The 22,627-nt window shown below is 51.2% G+C and overlaps 1 protein-coding gene across 7 annotated transcripts in view; it reads left to right on the forward strand.

Annotated features, from left to right (window-relative positions):
- Window positions 1–22,627, forward strand: part of LOC105494527 (solute carrier family 9 member A1) — a 76,015-nt gene that overhangs the window by 26,370 nt on the left and 27,018 nt on the right. Inside the window, exons 1-4 of one of the 7 annotated variants that reach the window (XM_071097884.1) lie at window positions 28–621; window positions 3,856–4,068; window positions 6,475–6,633; window positions 13,380–13,621. The exons of 3 other annotated variants lie outside the window; for them this stretch is intronic. In XM_071097884.1, the coding sequence (XP_070953985.1) occupies window positions 13,570–13,621 (52 nt within the window). In that variant the 5' untranslated portion in view covers window positions 28–621; window positions 3,856–4,068; window positions 6,475–6,633; window positions 13,380–13,569. Of the gene's footprint in view, window positions 1–27; window positions 622–3,855; window positions 4,069–6,474; window positions 6,634–13,379; window positions 13,622–20,209; window positions 20,556–22,627 lie in introns of those variants that run through there. 3 more of the 7 variants (XM_071097885.1, XM_071097887.1, XM_071097886.1) reach the window with 3 other exon arrangements.

Here is a 22,627-nt window from a genome sequence, read left to right on the forward strand (position 1 = left end):
CTGCTTCTGGGAGTGAAAGTATAGGATATTCTAATTCTAGAATGTTAGAGATGGAAAGATCCTTATCATAGCTTGTAACCCCCAGGCCCAAAGGGGAAATGGAGATGTTTTGATCAAGTTCTCTTTTTCCAGTTGAGGTCGGAGACGATTGGCCCCAGGCCACACATGAATTAATGGCAGAGGCAGGCATCTTCCCTGCTCTGTTAACTAACTCAGGCGTCTCTAGGCAGTAAGACCTGGACAGTGGATCAAGAGGAGGGGCTATGGTTTTTGACTTGGATATTGGTAGCACTGGCAAATCTCAGTTCTTCCAGTGGGCCCTTTAAGCCTAGAGAAGGGCAGCTTCCTCCTGGGGTATCTATTAGGGAGCTGTCCTTGGCAGAGAAACCACTGGTCCTTACACTGGTCCTTACAGGGGAGCCAAGTACAGGTCTTAGGACCTCTGAGCCAGCCCAGAGGCTTCTGCCTTCACGCATTGAATCCCTCAGGTCGTGTAATCCATCACAAGCCAGTGTTGCGCTTGGGTGCTGTACTTTTTATAGCATCTTTGTCATCAAGCCAGGGAATAAGATCTTACCTCCCCAGTGGCCAGGGCCCACAGGAATCTGGATGCTGTACCAGGTAGGCATTATGCCAGCGTGAGGTGGGGCCAACTCACCTAGCTGGGCAAAGCCTAAGACTCAGATTACAGCAAGATGGGGGAGGGGGAGCAGGCACCCTACCCCACCCTCTTCCCTGACTGAGCCCTACCTGCCTTGCTGGTGGAAGGTGCAGAGATGCATGAGAACTGCTTTTCTTACCGAGCTCAACGCCTTGTTTGAGAAATGCGGTTCAGATGCAGAACAGTCAGACAGTAGAAAGGGGGTGTGATTTGAAGTACAGGTAGAATTCTATGGGAATTTAGAGATGGGAGAGAGAACTTCGTACCTGGGAAGATCCCGGGAGGCTGTGCAAGTGATCACTGAGCTAGGCCTTGAAGTATATGTAGGATTTAGGTGAGATACTTGAGTGAAATCTCACTGGGCACAACCAGAAGCTTCTACTTGGTTCAGAACCTCTGGATTGCAGAAGAATGCCCCAGAGCAGGTCCCTTTGGAAACATGCCCACAGGCATGGTGTTTAGAAAAACAAGCTTTGCAGCTTGACAGAACTGTGTTAAAATCTCAGCTTCACTACTTTGTAGCACCGTGACCTTGGGCAAGTCACTTATCCTGTTTTAAAAATTTTTTTATTTAATTTTTTATTTTGAGATGGAGGTTCTCTCTGTCACCCAGACTGGAGTACAGTGGCACAATCTTCGCTCACTGCAACTTCTGCCTCCCTGCTTTAAGCGATTCTCCTGCCTCCCAAGTAGCTGGGATTACAGGCTTGTGCCACCACGCCTGGCTAATTTTTGTATTTTTAGTAGAGATGAGGTTTCATCATGTTGGCCAGGCTGGTTTTGAACTCCTGACCTCAAGTGATCTCCCCACCTGGTCCTCCCAAAGTGCTGGGATTACAGGCGTGAGCTGCCGTGCCTGGCCTGTGGAGGTGACTTGCCTAGTGTCATATAGCCTAACTGTGGCACAGTTTAAGCTGGACTCCAGGGCTTCCCCTTCCAAGTCCTGTGCTATTTCTCCGACATAACATTTATGTTATGTTACCCCACCTAGCTGGAGTAGCAAGACTGATCGCCTGAAACATTTAATGAGCAAAGCGTGATTTTGTATGACAACTTGATGTGTAGCTATAAAAGCACTCAATTTTGCAGAACAGATGATGGTTTTAAAAATAGTTCCAGCTATGATAAGTGCTAGGTGAGTGATGCCAGTATTAAGGGGAGAAGGTGTGCCCTTTTTAAGCTACATCATCCTGTCTGAGCCTCAGTTTCCCCAGTCTAAAGGGGTTGATGTCTGTAAAGCCCTGAGCACATTAAAAGTGCTCAGTAATGGCAGTTGCTACTATTCCTGGAGCCTTAAAGGAAGAGGTGAGGGTGGGGTCAAGCACTGGAGGATGGTTTTAGGTATATGGACTAGAGGGCATTGGGGTAAGCTGAGTACTGAGGTTGGGGGTGCAAGTGAGACCATGAGCTGAATTGTCTGAGTTTGTTCTTTAGTTGCGAGGTGGGGAGACACATGTTCAGCAATGGGATTCGTGCTGATAAATACTGTACTGAAGATGGAAAGATGGATAAATATAATCCCAGCCTCAAGGGAGAGGCTGGCATGTAAACAGGCACTTGTGATGTGCTGTGAAGTGCTGCAGCAGGAGCCTGCAGAGCTGTTGGTGCGCAGGAGGGAGGAGTGGAGGTGGATGGGTCAGGAAGGCTTCCCAGAGCTTTGAGCTGGGTCCTCAAAGTTAAGAATGAGTGTTTTGGCCAGGTGCGTTGGCTCACACCCATAATCCCAGCACTTTGGGAGGCTGAGATGGGCGGATCACTTGAGGTCACGAGTTCCAAACCAGCCTGGACAACATGGTGAAAGCCGTCTCTACTAAAAATACAAAAATTAGCCAGGTGTGATGGCGCAAGTCTCTAATCCCAGCTACTTGGTAGGTTGGGACAGGAGAATGGCTTGAACCCAGTAGGCGGAGGTTGCTATGAGCCGAGATCGCCTCACTGCACTCTGGCCTAGGCGACAGAGCAAAACTCTGTTTCAAAAAGAAAAAAAAAAAAGAGTGAGTGTGCTTAGCTCACACAGAGGGGAGAACTGGAGAAGGACACAGAGACGTGAATGATGCAGAGCCATAGATCATGCAGAACCATTGACCTTTGCTTCTGAAACTCATTGTGATGTTTCCAACCCTTCCACTTCATCCCCAAACACGCCTCACTCACCTGCTTGGCTGGGCAGAGAAGCTAACTGCACCTGTGGGGCAGTGAGCACCTGTGATGGCTGTCACCCTGGTACAGGCAGTGAGGACAGAGCTACCTACCGCTTACTGAGACCCTGCCAGTGCTTGGCTTTGTTCTGAGGGTTTCGCTTAGTGGATCATTGTCTTCTGCACTATGAGACGCCCCGAAGGTGCGAGTCATGGTTTCTAGCTTTATTTAGCTTACAGCTACTTTAGGAAAGTGAAACAGGGAATCATTAAGTGCTCAATGATTGCTGTACTGTTGCCTCAAAGAACAGGAGACCTTTAGGGAGGGGGGAAATGTGGCTGGAATGAGCATGGAGCAGAGATCTTTGTGCAAACACCTTCACCAGACCCTTCTAAGAGGGAGGGAAAGTGACCAATCAGGCAAGGACCATGACAGTGGTCAAGGCTCTTTGCAAGCTCTGAGTACTGGGTATGAACAGGCACCTGTTAGGGGGCCCAGCCAGCTGCAGGAAAAGTCTGGGTGAGGAGTCAGTGAGAAATAAGACTGGGTAGGTGGGTGGGGCTGGATGAAGCATCTGGAACTCCAGAGGGGTGTAGACTTGGCCAGGGCTTCTCAGACTGGTGGCAGACACAACCACACTTGTCAAAGGCTTGCCCCTTCACTCCATCTCCACTATGAGCATCTCCAACCTGGGTGACTCCCGGGCCTCCCGAATGGTCTTGTGGCTCCACTGCTGTCTGCCTGCAGGCAGCTCTCCACAGAGCAGCCACAGGGAGCTTTGAGACCTGTAAACCAGAGCATGGTGTTCCCCCTGCTGAAAACCTTTCAAATGCTTCCTGATGAACCTGGGAGAAAATGCAAGGAAAGCGTGGCCCACCCCTTTCTCCACCTCATGCCCCTCTACCCTTTCCCCTACTACAGTCATACCAGCCTTCCTGTGTCCCTCATGCACATCTGCCTTGCCAGGCCCGTTCCTCCATACAGCTGTGGCACTTGCTCGTTCCCCAGCCTGGAGCACTGCCTCTAGACTGCCGCATGCCGGCGCTCTCATTCAGGTCCCACATCAAACATCATCTCTTCGGAGAGGCCTCCCTGACTGTCCAGTCTAACGTGCAGCACGCGCCCCACCAACTGCCTCTGCCCCCATGTCAGACACTATTCTGGATCTGAGGACACAGCCAGGAACAAGACAGAAGAGGCTCCTGATGTCAGGGAGCTCCCATGCCAGCATGGAGCATTGGATGTGGACACAGCAGTGTCAGGCAGTGGTAAGTGTCCTGAAGAAGGCAGACATGAGGGAGAGGTGGGGCTGCTGGATGGCCAACAAGGGTTCTCTAAGGAGCTGGCGTCTGAGCTGAGACCCAAAGGACAAGAAGAGCCCATCTTCCAAAGACTAGGGCCCCTGAGAAGGGTGTGTTTGAGGAACCTGAAGTGCGGGGGAAGAAGGGAAGCGTCGTGTGAGAACGGAAAAGAGGGCAGAAGCCAGATCATGTTGGGCCCGTGGGCCTGGGGCTAGGATTCATGGTGCTGTATGGTGCCATCAAAGGCTCTTGAGTAGCATAACATGGTCTGACCTGGGGAGGGATGTGCGGACAGCTTGGGGGTGTGATAGAGTCGGCTCAGGCCCTGGGCTGGCCCCAGAGTGCCCTGCCTCTCCCAGCAGCTCAGCCTGGGTCTATGAGGGCAACAGAGTAAAGCTTCCCGACAGGCAGCACTGGCCAAGCCAGCAGTGAGATGGAAGCTGCAGCCTAGGAGAGCAGCTAGCAGGGAGAGGCGAGCGGGGTGCTGGAGCAGAGTGGGCGTGGAGTCGGGGGCACGTGGGGGAGGGAGGGGCTGAGTGGTCACCAGGCTCTGCTGGACTCCTGCCGGCCACCCCTCCCTTGGTGAGCCTCAGCGCCTGCAGGCAAACAGTCACCAGACCTGTCATGTGGGAGACGTGGCATTGGTGAACACCAGGGTTGGACATGCCTGTTCCCTGCTGAACCCTATGGTCATGACCTGGGAGTTGTCAGCTCAGGAAAGGGCAGACCTAGAATCAGAACCAGACTTTAGCACTGGGAGGGATCCTAGAGACTGCAGGAGTCCAGGAGGAAAAGATAAGGGGTTAGGGAATCAAAAGACCTGGACTGAAACCCCTCTCCCCCACTTGCAGCTGTGTGGACCCCGTGTGCAAAGGTGTGGCGGTTACATGAGAATGCTGTGGCGAGCACCTAGCAGTAAGGGCTTCTAAATGTCTGACATGACGACAGCCTGTCCCAACCCCCTCAGCTCACAGAGGAAGCAGAGGCCAGGGCGGAAGTGACTTGCTCAAGGGCCACAGAGCTGCATTGAGCTCAGCTCCCTGACCTCTAGTCCAGGCTCTCCTGTGATGCTATAAGTGGTCCTTCTTCCCACATCGTTCCCTCTGCAGAGGTGAGGCGGCCTCCTGCCTGTCCCACTTTCTTTTCAGCCTGCCTCTGAGCACCTACCATGCAGCAGACACAGCTGCGTGGTTGGTGGTTCCCACCCTGGAAGCGCTGACACTTGTGTGTGGGAGACAGACACGTAAACAGCTAAAACACAAGGCAGGCTGAAGTGCCGCAGGGACACAGCACGTTGCAGGTGGGCCCTGGGGGCAGATGGGGCTCCATCTGGCACTACCACTTACAATGGAATGGCAGTGAGGCCCAAACCGAAGTTAGAACAGATCAAGAGGGCCTTGGATTAAATGCAGAGGAGCGTGGGCTCTTTCCTGAAGATGGGGGAACTGCAGAGGTTCTGGAAGAGCCATGGACCATGACTGGCCTGTGTTTAAGATGAGGGCTTTCCTGGCTGATGGAGAAGGGACTAGATGAAGCTTTTTCCCCAGTGTTCTTGGCTCTGGGAATTTTCCGCCTCCTCCTTCCATGGATAATTATCCTTCCTAAGAAACTGATCAGATGGGAAACTGCAGGAAATTGTTTGGGACAGGGATTGTGTAGGAGTTGGGGGGAGAGTGGAGAGGATGTAGCCGGAGAGGGGGATCTGTGCCAAGCAGCAGGTGGTGGCTTCCTTCAGAGGGGAGGGAGGGAAGCCCGGGCAGGGCTGGGAATTTAGAGCAGGAAGATACAGGTGCTTCTGGGGGAGCTGAGTCCCTCAAAACTCCTGGTCTTGTCCTCGGTTGAGGATAGGGATTAGGGTGACTGGAAGGGTCTGACTTTTCTGAGTCTACAAGAGCTGGGGAAAGTGTGAGGCAGTGTGGCCCAGTGGGTGGGGCCAAGCCCAGTCCCAGCTTTGCTTGGAAATTCCTGTATTGTGGGCCAGGGTTAGTTAGGAGTGGTGAGTGTGCACTGGGCATCCTCCCTTGGCACAGAGCAGTCCTCCTCCTGTCCCCTGCTCCCAGCAGACCCAGAGCTTGAGTCGTGGACCTGGCTGCTGTCCCCTTGCTAGTTAAGCAGCAGGTCTCCATGTGACTGAACCACAGGGACGGGTGCTTAGCACTGAGGAGAAGGGGCTCCCCACTTCTGAAGCCAGGAGCAAGACTGCCTCTAGAGGGGCCCAGAAGGCTCTGCAGGTGGAGATTCAAGGCATCCTTCTGGGCAGTCAGGGGCCAATAGAGACTGCAGAGTCCAACAGACCTGTCTGAATCCCAGCTCCACTACCTGCCTGCTATATGCCTATAGGCTGATTATCTGACCTGTGTCATTTTTCTGCAGATAATTCTGGGGTAACCACAATTCTGACTTGGATCATCATCAGTTGATCTTACCTGTTCTTGAACTTCATCTGAATGGAATCATAGGTACTCTTGTGTGTCTGGCTGCTTTTGCTCAGCCTCTCTGTGAGATTCCTCTTCACTGTCACATGTAGCAGAGGTTTGTTCATTTTATTGCTGTTCGGTGTTACCGCGTATGAATACAGCACAGTTGGCTCACTCTCCTGTTGATGGGCTTTTGGATTGGTTCCCTTTTTTTTGACAATTGTGAATAAAGCTGCTCTGAGCATTCTTGTACTCCATAGGGTTTTGTGAGAATTAAATGAAATAATCTGTGACAGTAAAGTGTTTAATACTGAATTTTGACTCAGAGCAGGTGCTCAGAACATTTTCCCTCCAGATTTTTTTTTTCAGAAAAAAGGAAGAAATAAAAAAAATTCAAACACTGCTTTAAGTATATAAAGAAGAAAAATGCAAGTCATACCCCTTTTACTCCCTTGCTTCTCGGGCTGAGCACTCTGAATAGTTCATCCTGGACTTTTCTCTACAGTGGTGTGAACCGCTTTTTCTTTTTTTTTTTTTTTTTGAGACGGAGTCTCGCTCTGTCGCCCAGGCTGGAGTGCAGTGGCGCGATCTCGGCTCACTGCAAGCTCCGCCTCCCGGGTTCATGCCATTCTCCTGCCTCAGCCTCCCGAGTAGCTGGGACTACAGGCGCCCACAACCGCGCCCGGCTAATTTTTTGTATTTTTAGTAGAGACAGGGTTTCACCGTGGTCTCGATCTCCTGACCTTGTGATCCGCCCGCCTCGGCCTCCCAAAGCGCTGGGATTACAGGCGTGAGCCACCGCGCCCGGCCCGTGAACCGCTTTTTCATAAAAAATGTTAAGCCGGGCGCAGTGGCTCACCCCTGTAATCCCAGCACTTTGGGAGACCAACGTGGGAGCATCATTTGAACCTGGGAGTTTCAGACCAACCTGGGCAACCTAGGGAGACCCTGTCTCTACAAAAATAAAAAATTAGCAGGTCATGGTGGCACAGGCCTGTGGTCCCAGCTACTTGGGAGGCTGAAGCAGGAGGATTGCTTGAGCTCAAGAAGTCGAGGCTGCAGTGAGCCATGATTGTGCCACTGCACTCCAGTCTGACAGAGCGAGACTCTGCCTAAAAAAAAAAAAAATTGGCATAAAAGCAACCATGCTGGTCTGGCATGGTGCCTCATGCCTGTAATCCCAGCACTTTGGGAGCCCGAGGCAGGCAGATCACCTGAGGTCAGGAGTTGGAGACCAGCCTGGCCAACATGGTGAAACCCCATGTCTACTAAAAATACAAAAATTAGCTGGACATGGTGACACGTGCCTGAAGTCGCAGCTACTCGGGAGGCTAAGGTGGGAGAATCATTTGAACCCGGGAGGCAGATGTTGCAGTGAGCTGAGATTGCACCACTACACTCCAGCCTGGGTGACAGAGCGATTTGCTCTCAAAACAAACAAACAAAATCATGCTGTCTGTACTCTTGCAGCTTAACTTTTTAAATTAAATCGGATCTTTTGAAAGAGTTTCCTTATCTGCATCAAGGGAATAGCTTCAAGATTGAGAGTCTGGGATGGACCCTGAAACCAGTCACTTGCGGCCTTTCACCCTGGCTGGGCAGATTTCCTTCTAGGTGGAACCCAGGATCTGGCTTCCGGAACCTGGGGTGCAAATCTTGGCTCTGTTGCTCCCTTTCTGGGTGTGTTCTCAGGCTTAAATGCCCTGAACTTTGGTTTTCTCATCTTTAACGTAGGAGGACCCTCAGAGAGATACCATGAGGTTTAAATGATATAATGTACATGAAAGAACAAAGCAAAATGAAAAGTGATGTGTTCTGGTTATTATGTAAAATCGTGGGCTGTCAGAGCTAGAGGAAATCTCTGAGAAGTTAACCCAGCCCCATCATCTTATCTGTGAGGAAACTGTAGCCCAGGGAAGGTCACAGAGCCAGCAAGTAATAGAGTCAAAACTGAACCAAGGGTTTCTGACTCCCAGAAGTCTGCACTGTGCCTCTTCCTGGGCAGTGGGAACTCCCCTGGAGGGTTCTCACTGTCTCTGGGCCAGAGCTTAGCTCTGACCAACTCACTTCTTAACTGTAGGGCTTCCTGCTACAGTGGAAAGGCACTTTAGAAAATGTCTAGGGCTCAGACCGGGCACGGTAGCTCACGCCTGTAATCCCAGCGCTTTGGGAGGCTGAGGTGGGTAGATCACGAGGTCAGGACTTCAAGACCAGCCTGGCCAAGATGGTGAAACCCTGTCTCTACTAAAAATACAAAAATTAGCCAGGTGTGGTGGCAGGCACCTGTAATCCCAGCTTCTCAGGAGGCTGAGACAGGAGAATTGCTTGAACCGGGGCAGCAGAGGTTGCAGTGAGCCGAGATGGCGCCCCTGCACTCCAGCCTAGGCAACAAACTGAGACTCTGTCTCAAAAAAAAAAAGAGAAAAAAATGTCCAGTGCTCCAGTTCTTCTCTCCCCATCCCTAGCTGAGGGACTTCCAGGCAGTGAAGTGTGCCCAACATCCTTTGGTCTAAGAAGGCAGGAGAGTGGGTGTTTGGATGGGGCGGGAGATGCTGACCCAATAGGGCACAGCACCCTTCCTGTCCTAACTACCTCCAAACCTGGGCCTTAGTTCCCTGCTCCCACCAGGCTCACTCCCATCCCCAAGAAGTCAAGCTAGGACCCCACCCCCTGACCTCTTAGATGAAGTCCTGGCTTTGAGTAGTCTCTTACACTTCTTCTAGCTCAGTGTTTGGGTCTCCTCAGCTTCAAGAAGATAAAGAGGGAGCCCCCATACTTACGAGATTACAACCTAGGTTGACATCAAGAATCAGGAAATGGGCCAGGTGTGATGGCTCATGCCTGTAACCCCAGCACTTTGGGAAGCCAAGCACGGGTGGGTCACTTGAGGCCAGGAAATCTCTGAGAAGTTAACCCAGCCCCATCATCTTATCTGTGAGGAAACTGTAGCCCAGAGAAGGTCACAGAGCCAGCAAGTAATAGATGCAAAGGATGAAGCCCAGAGAGGGGATGGAACTTGGCCAACATGATGAAACCACACCTCTACTAAAAAATACAAAAATTAGCCGGGTGTGATGGTGCACGCCTGTAATCCCAGCTGCTGGGGAGGCTGGGGCATGAGAATCGCTTGAACCCGGGAGATGGAGGTTGCAGTGAGCTGAGATCACACCACTGCACTCCAGCCTGGGCAACAGAGTGAGACTCCGTCTCAAAAAAAGAAAATCAGGAAATGAAACCCTGACGGGCATGGGCTAGGCCTTTGCCTCACCCACCCTGCTCCCTCCCAGGAAGCATTTGGCATGATAAGATTTCCATGGTACTGGGCCAGTTGGGCCCCACTGTCCCGGGTATTTAGCTACCACGTCACAGTGCAGTACCAGGTACCAGGCAGTTGAAATGGCTCCTGGTGCTCCAGCTTCCGCCCTTCCCTGGAGCCACAGCTCATTAAGAAAGCACCGTGGCAATGATAATCAGGGAACCAGGCGGGGCTGTCTGGGAGTGCCCTGTTGGCCCAGGGTAGGGGTTGGGGAGGGACTGCTAGCCCTGGTATCTGCTTTCAGGGTGAGGTCATGGAGTGACACTCATTCCAGTGGCAGTGAACAGTGATGAGAAAAAGTCCTGCTCTAATAGTAGGAGGTACCCCCACTTCATGTTGCAGTATGCTTTGTCTGGTCCTGTGCTAGACTCTCTGCCTTCATCATCTTGTGATCTGCCCACCTTGACCTCCCAAAGTACTGGGATTACAGGCATGAGCCACCGTGCCTGGCTTTTTTTTTTTTTTTTTTTTTAAGAGATGGGGTTTCACCAAGTTGGCCAGGCTGACCACAAGGCCAGGTCAAGCCTCCCAAAGTGCTGAGAGTACAGGCATGAGCCACCACACCCAGCCACTATTATTATTATTAACCTCCCCATTTCAACTGGAAGCTGTGTGACTGGGCTGATTAGAACTATGGTCTGGGGGCGGGGTGGCAAAAAAGAAAAAAGAACCATGGCTCCTGCCTGAATTCTTGAGCCTCCTTGTCCTGCCTAGTGGTGGCTGCTTCTGCAGTTCTGGCTGCCCCAGCTATTTCCCCTGCCCTACTGGAGGGAGGCATGTGCACCTCGTGCCAATGCCATGTGCGGTTTCACACGACAGGCCCTGCCCAGTCCCAGCAGCTAGCACAGGCCAGGCGGAAGTGGGCACTGACAAAGCCTTCCTTATCTCCTTCCTGGGCATGGGGCACTTACTTCTATGGGGTGGGCTGGTTGACAGACAAGTAGGCAAGCAGGCAACCTCTCAGCCTGCCTGGAGCCCTTGGCCCTTTGTGCTCAGCTTGTCACCAGTGGGCTCTTACTCTAGAACCTGTGCCCTGAGGACCAGAGTGCCAACAGGAAGCAGTTACCAGGCCTGGCTTGAGGGCAGAGCTTGGCTTTTGGGATCAAATACCAGTTTGGTTGTTTCCTGGCTGTGTGTCATTTGAGCTAGTTTATTAAGCTCTGAGCCTCAATGTCTCTACTGGAAAATGGAAACAGTAGTGTCTACCTCATGGCATTGCTGAGGCTAAATGAGAAGGCCCAGGGCTCAGTAGTAATTCTCCCTTCCCACAGTGGCGTGTGCTGGAGGGCTGCACTGTGTCTCCTGAGGCATTGCACATGGGTTTTGAGCAGAGGCCTGCAGGCTAGACCCAATCTGGGGAGCTACTGACAGTGGAGCTCCATTCCCCATTACTAATGTGCCAGATAGCTCCTGCTTCTTTCCTTGCAAGGCACACACAGAACCAGGGCACGCTGCTACTGCTAGGGGTCTTAGAGAGACCAGCAGTTTAGTGAGTGACCTGACCAAGGTCACACAGCAAAGGAGTGACAGACCTGGCAATAAACCAGGGCTGCTGTGCCCCATACCCACCATTTGGTCCAGAAAACTGGGGCTCAGAGCTGCAGGCAGCATGGTTGGAGCTGTGGCTCTGGAGTCAGACCATTTCTCTCTGCCCCGGTTTCCTCAGCTGTAGAATGAGGAGGGTGATCCCTGTGTCAGAGGGCTGCTAGGAGAATCATGTGGTTGAAGTATACAGAGCATCAAAGTGAGGCACTCAATAGAAGGTAGTTTTAAAAAAAAAAGTGGGGGCCGGGCACGGTGGCTCAAGTCTGTAATCCCAGCACTTTGGGAGGCCGAGACGGGCGGATCACAAGGTCAGGAGATCGAGACCATCCTAGCTAACGCGGTGAAACCCCGTCTCTACTAAAAAACATACAAAAAACTAGCCGGGTGTGGTGGCGGGCGCCTGTAGTCCCAGCTACTTGGGAGGCTGAGGCAGGAGAATGGCGTAAACCTGGGAGGTGGAGCTTGCAGTGAGCTGGGATCCGGCCACTGCACTCCAGCCTGGGCGACAGAGTGAGACTCCGTCTCAAAAAAAAAAAAAAGTGGGAGTGGAATGGGGGGTTGGCACCATATTCCAAGCAAGGACCAGTTTTGGAGTGGACCATCCTGGGTGTGTGTCCCAGCTCTGCTACCACTTTGCTGTGTAACCTCAATCAAGTTGCATCCCCTCTCTGGGCTTCATCCTTTGCATCTGTGAAATAGAGGGGTTGCATTGGATGGTCTCAGAGGGCCCTCCCTCCTCTAATCTCTGATTTCTTGGTGCCCCTCTTCTCCCCCAGGAGAGGCCTGACCTGCAATTGCTGTTCCTAGAGCCCTGGGCCCTCCTGGCACCAGGACCAAGCCCTGCAGCTGGCCATGTCCTCGTCTTTTCTCTGCAGTGTCCTCTAAAGGGCAGCCTCATCTGAGCATGCTCGGTTCTCCTATCCACTCTACATCTCGTGGCTCCTAGAGGCCTGAGGTGACAAACTATCCCCAGTGTGGTGGGAGAGGAGGCAGGGAGAGGCCCTCCAAGCATGCCCTGTCTCTCCCACCACACACAGAGCCCAGCCAGCTGGATTGTTATCAGAAGCGTATGGGAGACCCTTAGGGCATCCCCTGGAGATAGAGGATCCAGTATCAGGAGGGCTCACCCACCTTGCTGGTATTGTGCAGGAGGCAGTGCCTGCTGCCCCTGGAGCCTTAATGCTGTGCAGTTGGACAGCTTCCCCCTCAGGCGCCTGCTTAGGAGAAGCTCTCGCCTCCCTAGTGCTGCCAGCTTGCCTCTGGGACCCTGACACTGCTGGTTTCAGGGAACCTAGATCTGCACGGGAGTGTCTGGCATGCATGCATGCATTTATTTATTTAGTCAGTCAGTTAGTTAGTTTCCCTCTTTTTGCCCAGGCTGGAGGGCAATGGCGCGATTTTGGCTCACGGCAACCTCCGCCTCCTGGGTTCAAGTGATTCTCCTGCCTCAGCCTCCCAAGTAGCTGGGATTACAGGATGCACCACCACACCTGGCTAATTTTGTATTTTTAGTAGAGTCGGGGTTTCACCATGTTGGCCAGGCTGGTCTCAAACCCCTGACCTCAGGTGATCCGCCCGCCTCGGTGTCTCAAAGTACTGGGATTATAGGCATGAGCCACCGTGCCCGGCCTTTTTTTTTCTTTTTTCTTTTCCCCAGACAGGGTCTCACCCTGTTGCCCAGGCTAGAGTGCAATGGCATGATCTCGGCTCACTGAAACCTCAACCTCTCAGGCTCAGGTGATCCTCCCACCTCCGCCTCCCTAGTAGCTGGGACTACAGGTATGCACCAACCATGCCCAGCTACTTTTTAAATTTTTTGTAGAGATGGATTTCACCATGTTGCCCAGGCTGGTCTCAAACTCCTGGGCTCAAGTGATCCTCTCACCTCAGCCTCCCCAACTGCTGGGATTACAGGTGTGAGCTACCTCACCCGGTATGGACATATATTTTTGTTTTTGCTTTTTTCTGAGTGTTTTTATCTCTGTTCTCTCCTCTTACAGCAACCCTGTGCCATAGACATTGTTTATCCCAATGTTAGAAAGGAAGAAACTGAGGTTCAGGGCAGTAATGTGATTTGCCATAGGTCACAGAGAAGTTAAGATTTAGAATTGGGACAGCAACTGCCTCCCTCATTGATGGACCAGAGTTCTTTACGCTGCCCGCTGCTGCCTCGTGCAAGCTTGCTATGGCATGAATGCTGTTCTGTATCCAGATGCCATGGTTGCTGACGTGGACAGAGATGGTGAGTATCACAGAGCCCAACTTTGTCCAGCTGCAGAGTTCATCAGTCAGATGTCAGAGGTAGAGAGGCTCTCAACAAGCCCCCAAGGATGGAGAAACTGAGACCAAAGAAAAGCAAGGGTTTGTTCAAAGCCCTCAGAATGTTAGTGGCTGAGTCTAGACTGAAGCCCAGTTCCCCTGATCCCCAGCCTGGGCTTGACTCAGGCCTTTCTTTTCTCAGAATTGTAGTTTTCTGGTCTTTTGAGGCATTTGGAGGTAGGATGGGGGAGGGCTTACCCATCCTGCTGGTGTTGTGCAGGAGGCGGTACCAGCTGTCCCTGGAGCTGAGACTAAATGGCTGTGCAGTTGGACAACTTTGCCCTACGCCAGATGCTGAGCCTAGGTGGCCAGCGCTGCTCCCTTGACCACCTCCCTGAGGGGTCAGAATTTCATGTTGTTCCCCGGGCCAGAGCCCTCCAATGGCTCTCCCTGGCTCAGCAGGGTGATTGGGAATTCTCTCCCCACAGGATATTTGTGGCCTTTCATAACTGGCCTTGGCTGAGCGCTGGATTGAGAGTCAGTAGTTCTGGGTTTGGGACCAGTCTCCATTGCTACCCATGTGATCCTGGGCCTATGTTTGGACTTCTCTCAGTGTCTGTTCTCTCATCTGTTGCCCACTGCCATGGCTTGTTGTGAGGGTGAGAGAAAAGGCTGCTTTACAGCATCTAAGTAATGATTTCCACTCCAGTCCAGTGCCATTTGCTCCAATAGAAATCCTCTACCTGGGTTGGGTTCAGTGGCTCACGCCTGTAATCTCAGCACTTTGGGAGGCCAAGGCAGGCAGATCTCTTGAGCTCAGGAGTTTGAGACCTGAGCAACATGGTGAAACCCCCACGTCTACAAAAAATACAAAAACTAGCCAGGCATGGTGGTGCGCGCCTGTAGCCCTAGCTACTTGGGGGGCTGAAGTGAGAGGATCGCTTAAGTCCAGGAAGTCAAGGCTGCAGTGAGCCGTGTTCATACCACTGCACTCCAGCCTGGGCAACACAGCCAGACTCCGTTTTCCCCACCCCCTCCCCCACAAAAAAAGAAATCTTCTACCTACACCACATTCGTTTCCCTGTCCTACCTTTCCAGATGCTGCTGATATGCCTGCCAGGCCTTCTTGGTGCCTAACTCTCACCCTTCCTTCAAGGAAAAGGCCAATTCAGCTGGAGTTTAGTGTCCATGTGCTTAGTGCCAAACACTGGAGACTAAGTTAAACCCAAAAATATATACACGAAAAGGAAGAAAAAAAAGTTAAACCAGACGTGACTTCTGCCCTCAAACAGTTCTGCTGGCTCAACAAATCTTTATCCTCACCATGTGTTAGGCTCCATGCCGAGGCCTGGAGAGTCAAAGATGAATAGGACAGGGTCCCTACGCTTGCTTGCAGGTAGAAACTTGCTTGTGGTCTGAAGGGGGAGACAGACCAACCAGCTGTGCCGTGTCATCAGACTCTTAATAGAGGGCTGTGTGGTCCCAGGCTCTGCAGGCCCACAGAACTGAGCGTGACTGCGTTCTGCTCCCTGGGGTATTTAGGAAAACCTGCTGAGCAGCACCTTGGAGGAGGAGTGGCTCTCCAAGGGACAAGCTGATGGTGACCCACCCTGACAACATCTTGTGGTTCGCCCAGTGCTTTTGTGTTTGTGGTCTCATGTAATCCTCACAACAACCTTGTGAGGTCACTGAGGTAAGAGAAAGTCATCCATCCAGCAAACATTGGTGGTGAGCCTGCCGTGTGCCAGGTACAGTCTAAGGTGCCAGGAATACAACAGTGATTGGGACAGAGGCTGCCCTCACGAGGCTTATGTTCTGGGTGGGGAATAGTCAGAAAGCACATCTAGACGTCAGGAAGTGGCAAGAGTAAGCAGATTGAGACAGTTGGGAGGACCTCTCTGGGGAGGTGGCATCTGAGCAGGGACCTGAAGGAAGGGAGGGAATCTGTCATTCACCTACATGGGGAAGAGTGTCTTAGGCACAGGGAACAGCAAATGCAAAGGCCCTGAGGTGGAAGCATGTTTGTACTCAAGGAAAAGCAAGGAGGCCGGTGGAGCTAGAGGGGAGTGAGTGGAGATTCAGGTGTGGTGGAAAGACTCAGAGGGGGGTGTAGTCCCTACCTTTCAGTAGTATGTCTTACTTCTTAAAAAGCTTCACTCTTGGCCGGACACAGTGGCTCACGCCTGTACTCCCAGCACTTTGGGAGGCTGAGGTGGGCAGATCACGAGGTCAAGAGATCGAGACCATCCTGGCCAACATGGTGAAACCTCACCTCTACTATAAATACAAAAATTAGCTGGGCGTGGTGGCACACATCTGTAGTCCTGTCTACTCAGGAGGCCGAGGCAGGAGAATTGCTTGAACCCAAGAGGCGGAGGTTGCAGCGAGCCGAGATTGCGCCCCTGCACTCCAGCCTGGATACAGAGTGAGACTCCATCTCAAAAAAGAAAAAAAAAGTTTCACTCTTGGCTGGTGTAGGAAGAGCCTGGGGGGCAAGAGTGGATACGTGGGCTGGGTGCGGTGGCTCATGCCTGTAATCCCGGCACTTTGGGAGGCCACGGTGGACAGATCACCGTGGAGTTCGAGACCAGCCTGACCAACATGGTGAAACCGTGTCTCTACTGAAATATAAAAATTGGCCAGGTGTGGTAGCATGTGCCTGTAATCCCAGCTACTCAGGTGGCTGAAGCACAAGAATCTCTTGAACCCGGGAGGCGAAGGTTGAAGTGAGCCGAGATTGCGCCACTGCACTCCAGCCTAGACAACAGAGCAAGACTCTTTCTCAAAAAAAAAAAAAAAAAAGAAAAAGAAAGAAAGAAAGAAAAGTGGTTGCAGGAGACTGATTGGATGCTGCTGCAGTGGTCCAGGCAAGTGATCGTGCTGGCTTGGATGCGTGTTAGTAATGGAGATGGTGAGAAGTGTCAGGGTCTGTTTATGTCTAGAAGGCAGAACCAGCAGGGTTTGGTGATGGATTGGATGTCAGCAGTGAGAGGAAGAAAGGAATCAGGACAACTCCAGAGTCTGGGGCCTGAGGAGCATGTTTGGGGATGAGAAAATAAGAATCTCCTGTCAGGAGCACGCAGCTCCTGTGCATTTGCCGTTCTGCAGTCCACCCCACGCACACTGTAACACACCAGCCTAAGGATGCTCATGCCCCACCCCTCTGCAAAGGCCCCCCATCTTTTCTGCCCTATTCCAGACTCTGTCCCCTGAGAGTCATTTTCTCTCACTGATCCTTTTCTGGCCCTTCTGAGAGGTCACTAAAATGCCCAAGTGGAGGATGTCTAACACACCTTCTTCATCACTGCCCTCAGATGCTATGAAGCACACAATAGATCCCATAAAGCTGATTAAGCTACAAGGGATAGAAGGGGCCCCAGTTGCCTCCTAGAAGCTGCTGGTCTCTCTTCCCCACCCAGCCAGTGCCACCTGTGTTTTGTTCTTCCTTTGCAGTCCCCCGCATTCCTTGTAGTGCTGAAAATAGGACACTGTGACTTGCTTTCTGCAGGGCAATTGTCCTGGAAATTGTAGAATTTCTTCTCGTGTTGCTTTCCTACTGCTACCTCTCTATATTCCACCTCTCTGTAGCCAAGTAGGATGAGATTTTGAGCAAGTTGAAGTTATATATATAATGAATTTAACACATTGTTAAGCTTCTGAGCTAACTGACTTGCAACTGGAAGCAATACTAAGAACAACAGATATTTGGTATACTCAATTTTTTAAATCTCAGATTTGCATTTTGCAAGCTCTGCTGTACCCCCAGCAAAGAGGAAAGAAAAATCTAGCTTTCCCATGGCTCTAAAGTTTCTAGAAATGGAAGCTCTCTTACTGAGCCTTTGTTTCTTTCCCCACCTCTGCCCCACCCCAGATGTGGGGCAAACTGGTGCCTGGAGCAACAGGCAAGGACAGGCCAGGGATAGAGATGGAGTGGGGAAGGGGGCCCCTGAGCTGGGGAGCCACACACCTGGGACACTGGGAAAGGAAAGGAGGGAGATGGTGGCTTGAAATACAAAATTAGCCGGGCGTGGTACGCACCTGTAATCCCAGCTACTCAGGAGGCTGAGGCAGGAGAATCGCTTGAACCCGGGAGGCGGAGGTTGCAGTGAGCCGAGATTGTGCCACTGCACTCCATCCAGCTGAGTGACAGTGCGGGATTCTGTCTCAAAAAACAAACAAACAAACAAACAAAAAACACTTTTTTTTAAAAGCCCAATAAAGGGCTGGGCGTGGTGGCTCATGCCTGTAATCCCAGCACTTTGGGAGGCCAAGGTAGGCGGATTAGCTGAGGTCAGGAGTCTGAGATCAGCCTGGCCAACCTGGTGAAACCCCATCTTTACTAAAAACACAAAAATTAGCCAGGCATGGTGGCGGGCACCTGTAATCCCAGCTACTTGGGAGGCTGAGGCAGAAGTATCACTTGAACCCGGGAGGTGGAGGTTGCAGTGAGCCAGGATTGTGCCATTGCACTCCAGCACTCCAGCCTGGGTGACAGAGCAAGACTCTGTCTCAAAAAAAAAAAAAAACAATAAAAATAAAATTTGGGTCATACTTATACCGACTGCATTAGGGTTGTTGAGAGAATTAAATGAGATGCCTCGGTGCTTAGTGCAGTCTCTGCCCCATAGAAGCAGTTTAAGCACAGCAGGTGTGATTTACCATTCCCACGTAATTTTAAACAACCTATAGATGCAGAAAAGTCTGCAAGAATATATACCAAACTTAATGGAAATTTGGTTGTGGGGGAGACTGCTATAGCTGGTAAAGGGGAAGGGGGAGAATCACTGAGAGATGATTTTCCTTATACTTAAACACTTATATGACTGTTAGAAAAAAAAGACCATGAGTTTTATTTAAAATCACCAAAGCAATATAATATATTTCCATTTTGAGAAAATCAGAAGAAACCAGTGCATATCATATGGTGACCTACCAGATACCCAATCCAGCCATGAGAGTCTTTGGAGCTTGAGGTCCTACCCCTGAGCTGCCCCCCACCCCCTGAGCTAACCCCCAATGCTTCCCCAGATAACCTTCTCCCCAGGTAATCACCCCGCTGCCTGGCACCTCTCCCTTGCCAGGTACTGTTGGGCCTGTTGGAGCTCTGCCTCTTGTCAACACACAGGCTGTTTACTGCCAGTCCCAGTCCCTGTCCCTCCCCTCTCCCCTGTGAGTCATCCTCTGCTTCACTGCATGGGGACTCTTGATCCAGCGCCTTTTCTGCAGGGGGAGGGGCGATCTGCTGGAGTGAAATTTATTCAACAAATGTTTATGCAGAGCTTGGATGATTGGGAAGGTTGGGCTGGATACCAAGAGGTGCTGCCCCAGCTTGGGGTTGTATAGGGGTTACGGAAATGGGTCCTTGAGACCCAGGGAGAAGGCTGGTGGTGGTAGAACCAGGCCGCAGGCTAGGATGGGGCATTCAGGGCCAGGCTGAAGGTCAGGGGACCCTCTGAGGCCTGCTGTGTCGGCTCAGGCTCCTTGACTCAGTTCCTTCCTTGGTCTGCCCTGGTCAGGCCTGTGTGCCGGCGTCTCCTGCACTGTTCACTCTCATTTCCAGGCTGGCTGCAGGCTTCAGGATCCTCAGAAGGCTTTTGAGATTACCTCTCTTTTCATTTGTTCACACTCTTCCCCCTTTAGTCAGCCACCCTTGAGACCAAACTTTAGTCCTATACCCTTCAGGAAGTGTTCATCATTCCCTTAACCTGCTTTTTCTGAGCATCACTTTTTGGGGGCCCAGAGCTGTGTGCTGGGATGCCAGGCTGGCTGAAGCACTGAACACAGAGCTCCTCAGTTTGGAGGAGCATCTGACTCAGCCTGGGGAGGGCGGGGATGTGGCTCCAGGAAGGCTTCCCAGAGGAGGTGACACCTGCACTGGGGTTTTTTGTTTTTTTCTTTTTGTTGTTTTGAGACGGAGTCTCACCCTGTTGCCCAGGCTGGAGTGCAGTGGCGCGATCTTGGCTGTCTGCAACCTGCGCCTGCAGGGTCGAGCATTTCTCATGCCTCACCCTCCTGAGTAGTGGGACTACTAGGCGCACACCCAGCTAATTTTTTCTGTTTTTAGTAGAGATGGATTTTCACCATGTTGGCCAGGGTAATCTCGAACTCGGGACCTCAGGTGATCCGCCCACCTCTGCCTCCCAAAGTGCTGGGATTACAGGTGTGAACCACCGTGCCCGGCCCTCCACTGAGATTTGAAAGGTGGGTAGAAGTTCCAGGTGAGGAAGATTTTCCCGCTGTTTGCTTAGAGGTAGGATTTGGGGACTTCTGGCTGCTGGAGTCAAGGAGTTGATGTAGATGGGACAGGTGAGAGGAGAAAGGAAGGAGAGAGAGAGAGGCTATACATCGTGAGGGATTTGTAACTAGTGCCAAGGTCCCTGAGCCTGTAATCCCTTATCGCAACATGCCTGCCTCTGGAACAGCCTCTCTTGCCAGGTCTCTAAGGCAGTTGGTGCTGGCTAAATCGCTGCTTATTACTCCAGGGGCCTCCCAGGCCCCCCAGCCTGCCTTACCTCTCTTTTCTCAGTCGTCTCAGTGCACAAGTTGCTCCTGTGTCTAGTCCCTGTTCTCACTTGTTTACAGACAAGAAAATGGAGGCTATTCCATTGTGTAGTGATTTACCCAAAGCTTATGGTTCTTAAAGGGCAGAGCAGGGTCTGGACCCGGGGTTTTGGCCTCCTGGCGCGTTCTTTTCCATGACTCAGGTAGCCCAGTGTATGCTGGTTGTGTTTTCTGACAGCTTTTTACCTGCTTTCTCATCCAGACCTGATGTTCCCAGAGGGTGAGACCCTGTCTCTCCAACCCCCTGAAATGTGGATTGAAACAAACAAGAAATAAAAGTGCTGTTTGGAAGAATGATGGGGAAAGGCACAGAGAGAGACTGATTGCCCTGGGTATGGGGAAGCATGCCTGCCCAGGTACTTGGAACAGATTTATTTATGGCTGTTTTTGTGGGGGAGGCATATTTATTGCAGACTTGAATTCTCTTCCTGGTGATCCTGACAAGCTGTTTTCTTTGAAGCAGCATGGCCCAAAGAACTAGCAGTTCAGAGAACTGGATTCTAATGATGACCCTGCCACTTCCCAGCTAGGTAGCCTTGGACAAGTCACCTCTCTCAACCTGGATTTCTTCATCTGTCAAATTGGGGGTCAGAATGTGAGATGAAATGAGAGGGGGTGTGTATAAGCCTCCTGCACAGAGCCTTCCATCAGATTCTCCAAGTGTCCAGTGTTTGTCTCCTGGGTGCTGGAGAGTTTATCTTTTTTTTTTTTTTGAAACGGAATTTTGCTCTGTTGCCCAGGCTGGAGTGCAATGGTGTGATCTCAGCTCACTGCAACCTCTGCCTAATAGGTTCAAGTGATTCTCCTGCCTCAGCCTCCTGAGTAGCTGGGATTAGAGGCGCCTGCCACCACACCTGACTAATTTTTATATTTTTAGTAGAGACGAGGTTTCGCCACGTTGGTCACTGTGGTCTAGAACTCCTGACCTCAGGAGATCCACCTGCCTTGGCCTCCCAAAGTGCTGGGATTACAGACGTGAGCTGCCACGCCCAGCTGGCTGCTACATTTTTTAAAAAGTATTATTTGGCCAGGCACGGTGGCTCACGTCTGTAATCCCAGCACTTTGGGAGGCCAAGGTGGGCGGATGACGAGGTCGAGATCGAGACCATCCTGGCCAACATGGTGAAACCCCATCTCTACTAAAAATACAAAAATTAGTTGGGCATGGTGGTGCACGCCTGTAGTTTAGCTACTCAGGAGGCTGAGGCAGGAGAATTGCTTAAACCCAGGAGGTGAGCTGAGATCACACCACTGCACTCCAGACTGGCAACAGAGCAAGAGTCCACCTCAGAAAAATAAATAAAAAATGAAAAGTATTATTCATTGATTTTCTGCTGTGGGATGGGAGTTTTGTTGTTGTTGTTGTTGTTGTTGTTGTTTCTGAAACGGAGTCTCACTCTTGTTGCCCAGGCTGGAGTATAGTGGCACAATTTCGGCTCCCTGCAGCCTCCGCCTTCCAGGTTCAGGCGATTCTCCTGCCTTAACCTCTCCAGTGGCTGGGATTACAGGTACCCACCACCACGCCTGGCTAATTTTGTATTTTTAATAGAAGAGTGGTTTCACCATGTTGGCCAGGCTAGTCTCAAACTCCTGACCTCAGGTGATCCACCCACCTCGGCCTCCCAAAGTGCTGGGATTACAGGTGTGAGCCTCCGAGCCTGGCCGGGAGTTCTAATTAAATTATCTCAAAGTTGCTTTTAATCATCATCATCCTAGTTACAGAGAGGAAATGAGACTCAAAGACACATGTACCAGGTATTGTGCTGAGTCTTTTATGTACGTCATATCATTTAATCTTCACAAGAGCCCTCTTGTTTGGATATTGACAAAAGCTTGGTGAAGTCAGCCTGCCTTCCTATTTATTGTCTTCTTTACTTGTTTTTCTTTCATTCATTACCCACATATCCATTTACTATGTGCAAGGTACTATACTAGACTTTTTAAAGGATACAAACCCTTCTCTTCTGGCAAACTTCTATTGATCCTTCAAAGCCCAATTCAAATGGTCCCCGCTCTGGGAACACCACTTAGTCTTGAAACTCCAGACCCATCCCCACCTCCTTCTTTCCCATACTTCACATCTAACAAGTGAAGTTTACTTCATTTTTCTTTCCTTTTTACATTAGAGATAAGGGCTCACTCTATCTCCCAGGCTGAAGAGTAGTGGCACTGTCATAGCTCACTGTAGCTCCAAACTCATGGACTTAAGCAATCCTCCTGCCTCATACACCACCACATCCAGCTAATTATTATTATTATTATTATTTTTTGTAGAGATGGGGTCTCACTATATTGCCCAGACTGGTCTCAAATTCCTAGCCTCAAGCAGTCTTCTCCCCTCGGTCTCCCAAAGTGCTGAGGTCAGTTTTGTTGCAGTTCACAAATAGTTGATGCCTACTCTGTGCTGGAAGCTGGAGACCCACGTGAA

This window comes from Macaca nemestrina, chromosome 1, assembly GCF_043159975.1.
Source record: "Macaca nemestrina isolate mMacNem1 chromosome 1, mMacNem.hap1, whole genome shotgun sequence".
NCBI classification, from domain to species: domain Eukaryota; kingdom Metazoa; phylum Chordata; class Mammalia; order Primates; family Cercopithecidae; genus Macaca; species Macaca nemestrina.